The sequence below is a fragment of the Pinus tabuliformis genome, chromosome J (genome assembly GCF_031772625.1).
Source record: "Pinus tabuliformis cultivar Carrire ecotype Pingquan chromosome J, CPIR1, whole genome shotgun sequence".
Classification (NCBI taxonomy): domain Eukaryota; kingdom Viridiplantae; phylum Streptophyta; class Pinopsida; order Pinales; family Pinaceae; genus Pinus; species Pinus tabuliformis.
In genome coordinates, this window is record NC_142295.1 from 1,073,321,940 (window position 1) to 1,073,333,180 (window position 11,241).

Consider the following 11,241-nt stretch of genomic DNA (forward strand, 5'->3'; position numbering starts at 1 on the left):
CTGTAAATGTGGCGACAAGTAAAGGAGTCAAAAGAAGATATCAATCTTTTAGCTTCACCTAATATATGCCTCAGTGAAAATGCATTACATTGGGATGCATTATTTAACCAATTGCAAATGATTTTGGAATCACCAAACAGCTGTAGATGTCTGCAATTCTTTTCCAATGCAAAATGAATGAGATGTTTAGCAGTGCAGAGTTCAGCATATTTATTCGTTCCCCTGCCTAAATTTATTTGGATCTTGTAACAATGTGCATCATTTAGGTAGAGAATGGCTCCGCCACCACATCCAGCCTCCTGCGCAGAGCCATCAAAGTATGCCCACAGTTTTGATTTGTCTATGTTTTCTGGTATAATGGTGCAGGGAGGGGCATTGGAGTCCTCCTCGGGAAGTAGATCATAATCTGCAATGATATGAAGCAGGATGGTAGGTCAGTGGGGTATTTTGTGGTTGAAAATAGAATGGTTTCTAGCAATCCAAAGTGACCAGCAAACTAGAAGAGGCATATTTCTGGATTTTCCGTTTTGACTTTGACACCATGTGCTCCAGGCATCCAGAATGTTTTGTCCTTGCCATAATTTTAAGCTAGGATAGTGAGAAATGATGGAATTCTAATGTGCCTTAGTGGTGGGGCAATGTAGGAATAGATGATCAGTATTTTCTTCATCATTGCAGCACAGGTGACACCAGAAAGGGCCGTGGAAGGATCTTTTCATCAGATTTGACCCTGTGGGTATCTTATCAAACAAAATGTTCCACATCAGTAAGCGGGTGCGAGGGGCCGCCTTGAGCTTCCAGAGTAATCTCCAAGTAGGGTTTATGTTCAGCGATTTGAATGGTTCCATTAATCTCATATATCCCGCTTTTGGAGAATATGTACCGTGTTTGGCAAAGGCCCATATAATCTCGTCTGGTCCTTCGGAAAGTCAGATGTGAGCCTGTGTAAGAGCATCCGTGTATTCCTGCCAGTTAGGTCACCACTGTATAGGGATGTCTAGATCACGAGCCAATTTCCATGCTTATTGTAGGAAGGAGGAATTGTTCCTGTCCCCGATGTGTTTGATGTGGGTGATACCCCTACTGTGTAAAAGCCTTATCAAGTCTACCGGTAGTCTGTGTGCATTGCCACAACCAACCCATGGGTCCATGCCAATACGGACAGCATTGCCCTCCTTTATTCTCCATGTAATGCCTTCACGAAGGAGTGGTAATGCATTAGTGACCGCCTTCCATACATTGGAGATGTTATTACTAGTTATGTGCTGTTGTCTGAACCAGTCCATCAGGTTCATGGGCCATATATATTTAACCTGTGCAACCCGGGACCAAAGGCTATTGAGGTGATGAGATGCTAACCGAGCTTCGCTACCAGGGCTTTGGAAAAAAGATCAAGCCTTTTGATACCCCATCCTCCCCATCTCTTAGGCATTGCAATAGTGTCCCATTTGACCCAGGCAAATAATCTACCTGGTTGATTACCATCCCATAAAAATATGCAGCATATACTTTGTAGTTTGTTCAATATACCTTTCGGTATCCAGGCCAGAGTCATCCAAAAAATAGGAGTGGCTTCAATCACAGCTTTAATAAGGACTAATCTACCTGCACGGGATAGGTATTTATGGTACCAAACCTGTAGACACTTCTCCACTTTCGCAATCAGCCATGTCCAGTCCGCGATCCTGTACCCATTAGGCTTAAGCCTAAAGCCCAGATATTTAAGACCGTCCTCCAGGTTCAGTGAGGTAAAAGGGAAGCGCTGTGCGGTAAATATAATCTCATGTTGTGAGCAGCCAAAGGAAGTAATTGTAGATTTACCATCATTTATAGTCATCCCTGTTGCCTGTTGAAAAAGAGTGAAGATATTCTGTAGGACCGTGGTGTCTCCAATACTGCCATTTAAAAAAATGAGAATGTCATCAACAAATAATAGATGGGTGAGATAAAAATTCTTAGATATCTTAATGTCAGCCAGTTGATTCCTATTGCGGGCAGATATGATGGCCCTGCTTAATCCTTCCATGATAAGTAAGAAAAGTAGTGGGGAGAGTGGGCATCCCTGCCTGAGACCCCTCTCCGAGAGGAAGAAAGATGTGGCTTCCCCATTTAATAGCACACTGTAAGATACATCTTTTATGCAACTCATGATCCATTTGATATATGCAAAGGGAAAGCCAAGATGAGTCAGAAGTAATCTTATGTAGAGCCAATTAGCTCTATCAAATGCCTTTGAGAGGTCCACCTTCAGAATCATGCCTTTCTGTTTCTTCATCTGTACAGTGTGGAGGAGTTCCTGCGCTGTGGCTATAGCCTCATGTATCTGTCTGTGCTGTAGGAAAGCAAACTGCTCCGAGGATATGTGCCTGGAGAGGATAGGCTTCAGTCGATTTGCTATGATCTTTGCAATAATCTTGTACAGGCAGTTACAGAGGGAAATGGGACGGAAGTCGTTGAATGAGGAGGGATTGTTAGATTTCGGTATGAGGGCACTGAAGGTGGATTTGATGGTCGGGTAAATTCTTCCACTCCTTCTGCAATCTTCCACAATCTTGAGTAAATCGTCCCCCAGGATGTCAAAAAAGGCTATGTAGAACTCAATGGTCCACCCATCCGGCCCAGGACTCTTGTCTTTTTAATCTATTAATCAATCTTATTAATAAAGCTATTAAAATGAATATAAACTTAAGCCTTATATAATTAAATATATCAATATAATATAATAAGAATAATTCCTAAAAGGATAACTCAATAATTTAGTGGAATAAGGACCAAGGATAAAAATTAATTAAACCAATGGGAAGAAAGTAAGAAGTTTGTTTTAAAGTAGGTTAGTTAATAGTTCTCAACTTAAAAAACCTTCATCAATAATTAGGTAAAGGAAGTTTTTATAAAAGGATTTTTATTACTTAAGCAAACAATAAAGTTTATAATATTAATCGAGAGGAAGGGAAAGAGAACAGGTGAATAAAAACATAAAATCAAAGGGACAATAAAAAAGGAAATACTGACGATCCAGAAAATGATGGGGAATAACACCACAAGGACCAAGGGCACGAGAAACGGCTAGGAAGAAAGGGCAGGGATCCAGCAACTACTATTTTTCTAGCCGTCATCTCTATTGAGATTTTTTGGCATTTTTTTTTTGTAAGCTTTGGTAGGACTCTTCGATTTTCATGTCCATTACATACCCCACTACAGGGGAAGGGTAGCGCAAGATTTGAACCCAAGACTTCCGGTTCGGTGAGACTTCATTTCCACGGCCACTACCGCTTGAGCTACCCCATGCGGATGATTTTTTTGGCCTTTTTTCAATCTCAATGGCTTCCCTAAATTTCCGGTGATGAAATTGAGCAACCCTAGCAATAATACGAGCTTCCTCAATACATACGTGATGCTTTGTCTTTTCAGCATGCTCTGCTAAGGCGGAAGACCAGGTCCTCCCATGTTTTAAGTCAGCTGAGTGCTCATTAATCCTCTAATTAATAGAATGACCAGTCTCACCAATGTAGGGAGCCCCACAGGAACAAGGAATAACATAGACACCTTTCATGTCCTTGGGGTCGATTGGGTCCTTTACTGACCGGAGGGAGCTACAGATTGTGTTAAGGGGTCTAAAGGTAGAGGGAACATTATGCTTCTTAGGAATCCTTGCAATCTTATAAGTAGTCCCTTGGATGAAAGGGAGATGAACCCTTGAGATTCGATCTTTAGGGTTTTTCTTGACCAATGAATTCTTGTTGGCTTTAAGGAAAGCTTTCTTACTGAGGTGCCTAATATTTCATATCTTATTATTATTATTATTAGTATTATTATTTAATAAATTATAAAAATTTTATTTCATAATTTAGAAAATAATAATGTATCTTACATCAGATTTTTTATTTTAATGATGATACCTTTTGATATTTAATTTAAATCTAATTTTTTTTTTATATTTTATTAATATATTATATGAATATTTGATATATGAAAATTTAAATTAATTAACTTTAATCTTAATAATATATAAAAATAATTTTTTATATTATTTTTTATTAATTAAATAATTTTATAATGTATTAAAGAATAAATCATTTTTATTATTTTTATTTTTATATCTTTTTTTTTTTCTTTAAGGATAATATCTTCAGCATGTCTAATATATGACCCTAATCGGGGCAGGGAATTGAACCGGTGATTTTACATAGGAAATTTTATATTTCCATATTTTATTAATATACTATATTATGCTTTTGTTAGTTTTCCTATTTCAAAGTTTATTTTTCAATGAAATTATTACCATTAGAGTACGGTGCAAATCTCTAGGACAGTAAGGGAACTCACAAGTGCAATTAATGAGGACACAAATTCAAAGAGTGTGTATGCATTCATGCAAAAATTATCTTCCAATTGATGCACACTATTTTTGGAACTTCTCTCAAACCACGAGGACACGATAAGTGGGTTACAATTAGGGTTAGTCTAAGTTGCACAATGTGGAAAATTATCATTTATGGTTTGTCTTTGAAGAGAGAAGAATTTTCAAAACAAGCTTTAATTCAATTTCTTTTTCGTCACATTTACAAGGAAATAAATGAATAAGTAGATGGTCTCCCTAATATAAAGTCTGAAGCTAGACCTTGGTTCATGTCATATCCAAGAACACAAGGATGATTATATTTTTAAAGATTTCCATTCATATTTTTGTTTGTCTAGGATAATAACCTTAAAATTACAATCATGTTATTTGTATGTTTCTTAAGTAGCCTAAGACATTATATGTTTGAAGTATTTTCTTCAGCCATGTATAGAATAACATAGAAGCATTGTCTAAAGATGACATTAAGCTACACATGGACCTTTCCACATGTTCCTCTTGACAAAAGCCTAGTCATTGTACCCATTTCAAGTGTAAAAGACATGTTATTTTAGGTGCATATATATTTGATTCATGTCCATATCTATGATGGTTGTCCCGTGTGCTTTATAGACAAAAGGAAGCAATTAAGTAAAACCCCCAAGTGCTTTTGGGAAAGAATGAATCAATTAAAGTATCACAGGTTCTATCAATTGAAAGAAGATAAAAATATTTGAATCAACTGACATGTAAATTTGCAAACCTTATTTCACTGGTAATCACATCAATACGGGTATATGGAAATCGTTGGCTCATATGCAAATTCAATGGGTAAATATGCATAGCTTTGGTATATAATATATAGAAAAATAAAGCATTTAGTCTAAAAGCTACTAACATATATTCAAAGCTACACAAATGAAAAATATGGCCACATATGAGCATTTGAATACCTATGCAAAACCTGACAATATGCTCCTTGATAAGTTCAAAAGCACTCTTTTGTATGAAAATGGAACTCTTGTGGAGTTGTAAGACTAAGCGCAACTTTGGCTAGAGGAATATTTCTTGAATTACATACTTGCCAAGCAGATAGATAAGATTAGTATATTAATGTCCAACAAATGGCCAAAAAGTAGGTCAACGAGACTGCTAAGTACATAAGGATATGTAGAGGGAATGCAAGGCCACACCTATAAAATAAAAAAATGAAAGCTAATATCTATTATCTGAGCACAACTATCATAAAATAAAAAATAAATACAAGACACAAATTATTTCTATAAAAAATATATTTGAATCTAATCACATTAAGAAAAGTAGCAAAACGACATTTAGTCTTCAATTCTTTAACATGTATGAGTTAATGTTAGCATGGATGGTAATTGTGAAATATAAAGTATTCCATATAGATTTCAAACCTTACCAAAAAAAAGCTACACAAAGGATGACCAAAAGTGCGACCAAAATAAAATTGTTATATAAGCCACAACCGAGTAAACACTTTCAACAAACCGAGTAAACACTTTCAACAAATAACTCAAATGAATAATGCATTAAAAGGTCCATGTATTATTCTCAATCAAAATTGTTATTAGTAAGATTAGTGATTGTTCTTGATATGGTCACCATGATAGTTGTATTAAAAAAAAGTAGAGGAAGAAGCCTACCTATTTGTCCACTTAACGAATGCAATTTTCGTATGTATTTGCCTAAACTATGTAGATGAGTGAACAATTTAGCTTGAGAAACTAAAGATCCTAGAGAGAGAACATCAAAATTCTGTATAAGCTTTCATCAGTGGATTTTAATGAAACATATCCAAAATTTACAACAGTAGATCTAATACGGGTTCACAAGTTCTATATTTTATTTGACCAGACTTAACAAAATTTTTAGCCCATTGGATCATGTACTCTTCTAAGTGTACTAACCAATAAACATGTCATAATAAAATTGAAAAACTATGATGATATTGTGATAGTAACGAAACATCTCCAAAATTTATAGCAACAGATCTAGTATGAGTTCACAAGTCATATCTTTGATTTCACTTATCTGAATAAAACATTTAGCCTATTAGATAATGTACTCTGTTAAGTGTACTAAGTAACTATTGTCATAGGCACATCGCGAAATTGTGATGAAATTTCTCTTATTATATTTTGCTAGCCTCCTTCAAGCCTTTTTAATTTATTAGCATAATGAATTTCTACTTGAATTTTGCTTGAAACTGGAACTTGAGTATTGGTTCTCTGACTCCTACATCTATATGCATGCATAGGGGAAAAATTGATATTTTACCCTTCTCATTGTTCACTGACATTGTGAAAATTCACAATCGAAGGATTTTTCCTTTGGTGGATGAAATAATTTGGTTGAAACCCACTCTCACACTTTTCTCTACTTCACATGTTTACTTTGAGCACAACACCACTGCAGATACCCTCTCTAAGGAGGGAATTCCAATGGATCATGGGACACGGTTGATCATAGAAACACGAAATGACCTCTAGTATGAGTTCTACCACCAATCCCTTCAAAGAAGTGTTACACAATAATTTGTCACTGGTCTTATATTCCATGATCTCAGATAAAGTCAGTCTCTGAGCGACATCTCCGTTGTGTCATACATCAAATAAATGTGTCCACATCTTCCTAATCATTCAAGAAGATTAACAAGTGCTCTTTAATCCTGAAGATTGACCCTTTTACCCATGTTTCAAGATCCTCGCAACTAAACCTCATCGTGCCTGCAACAATTCTCTATAATGAACTAGAACGTCGCGACGTCATTACAGGGTTACATCTGTTCCCTGCGACGGTCGAATTTTAGGGCTCAGTGCAAGTCCTCAAAATCTTGCTTGCGATGATGACTCTGAATACACTGTTTCCTTGCGACGTCGTCGCTGAGTCCTTGTGTATGACTTGCGACGTCGTCGCTGAGTCCTTGTGTATGACTTGCAACAATCCAGATATGGCAAATTAGTTCAAACAGAATGCTTCTGGGTGGTTCTAGAACTGGTTGTTGGGTCAAGGGAGTTCGCCTTTCCTCCTCTGGGATGGCGGTTCCACCTTTTGAGAAACCTCCCTTAAGTATAAGCTCCCTCTCCCTCATTTATGGAGGCTCCTCCTCTTATAAAAACACTCCACATTTCTATGATCAGATAGTTTTTGGTATTGAGCAAATTAGCTAGCTTTGGTATCAGTTTGATAGTTTGCAGTGTGAATTGTTGATAGTCTAGCAATTGGTTATGGATTGCCTTAGCCTTGTATTAGTGCTTTTGAGTGAGAGAGAGTTATCATCTACTTGGGAAACCCTTTTGAGAGTGAATGCTTGAAGAAACATACCGGTTGGACCCTTCAAGGAAGCTTGCGACGTCAAGGCTTGGTTGTAAGCTTTGCTTTTATTCATTTTAATACAATCAATGGTGATTTCCTATGTCTTGTGTAAAATATACTTGATAGCTTATGGTTCCTTGACTCTATAAGTAAATAGATCATTGTTTTACTCTGTTACGTGTTCTGTTGTTCTCTTGTGTTGTTTCAGGTGAATCACTCATTAAGGAGAAGGAAACGATAGCTGAAGTGGCGTAATGAAAGCTCCATCGAACACCGGTTTGAGGTAGGCTCTTTCAACAATGACTGTTTAAGGAAATTAGCTGTTGTTTTGTCTTACTGTGACTAGACCCAGTTTAGGGCTAGAGGGGTTGTCTCTATCCATAGAGGGAACATTTCCTACATCACAAGTTGGTGACTCCGTTGGGGAGTCCTTTGTGTGTTGTCTCTTGTTTTTCTCTTGATTTGTTTTTGATAGTGTCTCTTGGTTTTGGGGCTGAACCATCAGTGTTCTGGGTTACTTGAGTCAATCTGGTAATCCCTCTCACTGTCTGAGAGATTAGTCTGGTGTCCTTCAAGTGTTTTTGCTTTGCTTTTTCTCTTAATTGAGATCGTCGTTGTTTATAGCTTAACAACTGTGACAACATCGCGCCTATCCTCTTTGGTTAACCTACACGTCGTAGATATTCCGTCGTACAGTTGCGACGATTCCTGAAATCGGACCGTCACAGAAGGCAGGTGTACACCTGCGACGACATCGCCCAGTTGCTAGCTTTGTAGCTTGCGACGATTTGTCTTTCGTCTTAGGTTGCTAATTAGATCCCTGCGACGATTCATGTAAAGGTTGTTTTTTACAAATTTACCTCCTGAATCAACCAGTACTGCTTGTCCCTTGCTATTGCTTGTCTCTCATCAACTTGTTTTGGCTGTATTTGGTTAAGGCACTTTCTCCTTGGTTTCATTTAGTGGGTCTTGTATTTTCAGACTCTGTGACCTAGCTCTTTTCAAGGTTTCAGCAAGAAGTCATTTGTTTGGGTTACCCGTCCATCCAAGATTCATCCACAACCAGCTAATTGTTTTGTTTGAGGCTATTTTACTACATTTTTTCTTTCTGATTGGTATCTAGTGTTTGGTTATTGAACTAATTCCTTATATGGATTTGAATTCCACACTATCGACACTATCAAACATAGATCACATTTGTTTGGATCAGTCAAGCTTACACTTGCTTGTTTATCATTAAAATTCCAAAAATAAAAAATATTGCATTCATACAGCATACGAAAGTGAAAGCGCATTTGCATTACTGAATTTTCATGATTGAGAAATTAGAAAGCAAAGTTCAAATCTTTCATTAGTAGTTGTGAGATAAGTGTATTGATGCATTTTGTTTCTTAGTGCTTGCATTTACTTTGGTTTGTGTTCGCTTGGAAATGAACTCCTTACCCTCATTTAGGTAGTTGTTCATCGAAACGAATGGTGTTTTACTCATTGTAGCTGCATCCTCGGAATTGTTGAAATACATTTGGTAAGGCCTGAAAAACGAAACTTAATCCAAGATTAACTCTTAAAATCTATTGGATGAACCTAACAACACATTGGAACTTAACGCACATTTATCTAGAGGTCTAGGCTAGAGACGTGCTCCAACGTCGTTAAACCTAGTCACTATTGTTTTCGCTAAGGTTGGGCGATTCCTCCTTCTGTAATCCAATAGCCACTAGTACGGACTTGTGCTCCCTGTACCGTCAAGTATATATTGGGAGACCCCACTAGGTTATCAGCCTATTAGCCATAGGAAGCCGAGTCTGCCGCCTTACGAACCGTAATGCATCAAACACAACATTCAAGAAGATTGACTGCCATACGGAAAGTCCTTGGTCATTTCCCTTTCATTTGATCACCAAGGTGTATATGCGGTTTTGCAATTTGTCTGGTAAACCTATTATCTAATACTCCAAAGTAGTCACTTTCGTTCCTTTTCGACTCCTTAAAAGAAAAGGATCATCTGAGCACTTGTCCTTTCAGGCTCATTAAACATTTGAAGGCTACCAGAGTCATCTTTTGTCCTTTTTCTCGACTCTTTAAATATGAAAAGGTCAAGTTTCGTTCCTATGTCATAAAATTTATTTGACGACGCTCACATTTTACCTGTGAAGTCTTGACTGTGTTTTGGTTCGTGTAGAGTTGCAACCCTACTTGATTATCTCTTTTCCTCGAATTTTGAGTTAAGTCATCCTGGCAGACTCACCGATCCTGTCCCCTTTACCAAGTGACGAAGGCTCTGCATCCCCCGTCTCTTCTGAGGTATTGGCTGTTAGTGATACCCTTCCTGTTATCCGGAGTATTCAACCTCTTGACTCTCGAGCTCCAGGAGGGGAACCTTAGATATCAATTGGAATCCTATTTAGGAACCTTCAGAAGAGGACTTCCCGTTTACTCCCCCTGGTGTTTTGGTTGCAATGTCCTCTTCCGACATGGATGAGACGACCCCCGTTACCGATGAAGAGAACCTTGTGTCAAGTGGAGAAAATCCTCTTCCCACGGAGGATTCCCCTTTCACTCAGGTCTTGGCATGACATTTCCCCTGGGATATTGCGCCTTGTCCAACATCATGAGTTCCTTGTCTCTTAATCAGAGTTCTATGTGGTCTCGTACTATAGCCCCCACCTTAGAGCCTTTCATACCTCGGATTCACAATGTGTCCGCCACGTCTGTTCCGTCCAAACCTACGGTTTTTGTGGCCTCTACAGCTCCTACTGTTAGTGTCTTTATTGCGTCCTCGGTGGTTACCACTATTACCAGGCCTTCTGTTGAACCCGCTAGCGGTGGTCCTTCGTCCTCGGCGTCTGGAGTCATTAATCCTATGGGAAGTATCCTGCTCTCTTCCAACTCCATTCCGGCAGGGTGGTCATATGAGCAATACATGTTTGCTCTTCAAAACCTGAATCAGAACCTTCTGGGCTCCCAACCACTGTCCTATCCGCATAATCCGTTGCATTATTATGATCCTCGAGGGGCTCATATTTATCATACTGGGTCCCTCCCCCCTCAACCCATAATTGAAGTCTTCGTTCTGTTATCTGTTACCTGGGCTCATACTACTTACCATGGTGGCCAAGGGCAACCTTCTGCTTTCCAAGGGCTGCCATATCAAGGGCAGTTGTATCAAGGCTAGCCGTATCAAGGGCAACCATATCAAGGGTAACCTATAGGCTTACAAGGACAACCCTTACAGGGACAACCTTCGACCCTTACAAGTTCCTCTTTTGTTTACTTAAGGCAACCTTATGGTCAACCAGGTCAGCCTCAATTCCAACCAGGGCAACCCGTTGCTCAGCAAGATCTACCCTCTGGACAAGTAGGCCAGCCTTAGATCCAGCAAGGCCAACCTACTATCTAGCTAGGTCCACCCTCTGGACAGGTAGGCTAGCCTCAGATTCAGCAAGACCAACCTACCGTTCAGCCAGCTCAACCCTTTGGTCAAACAGGCCAGCCTCAACTTCAGCAAGGTCAGTCTATTACCCAGGAAGTTCAACCTTTTGGGCAAATAGGTCACCTCA

At 38.6% G+C, this 11,241-nt stretch overlaps 1 protein-coding gene across 1 annotated transcript; it reads right to left on the reverse strand.

The window, feature by feature from the left end:
* Nucleotides 1-744: 744 nt before the first annotated feature.
* LOC149230666 (uncharacterized) lies at nt 745-10,157 on the reverse strand. The gene is made up of 6 exons (XM_089381378.1): nt 10,094-10,157; nt 9,930-10,010; nt 2,067-2,631; nt 1,606-1,895; nt 1,360-1,470; nt 745-941 (listed from the first exon to the last, which is right to left on the reverse strand). The coding sequence occupies exons 1-6, from the start codon at nt 10,155-10,157 to the stop codon at nt 745-747; spliced, it is 1,308 nt and encodes a 435-aa protein (XP_089237504.1).
* Between the last annotated feature and the right edge of the window lie 1,084 nt (nt 10,158-11,241).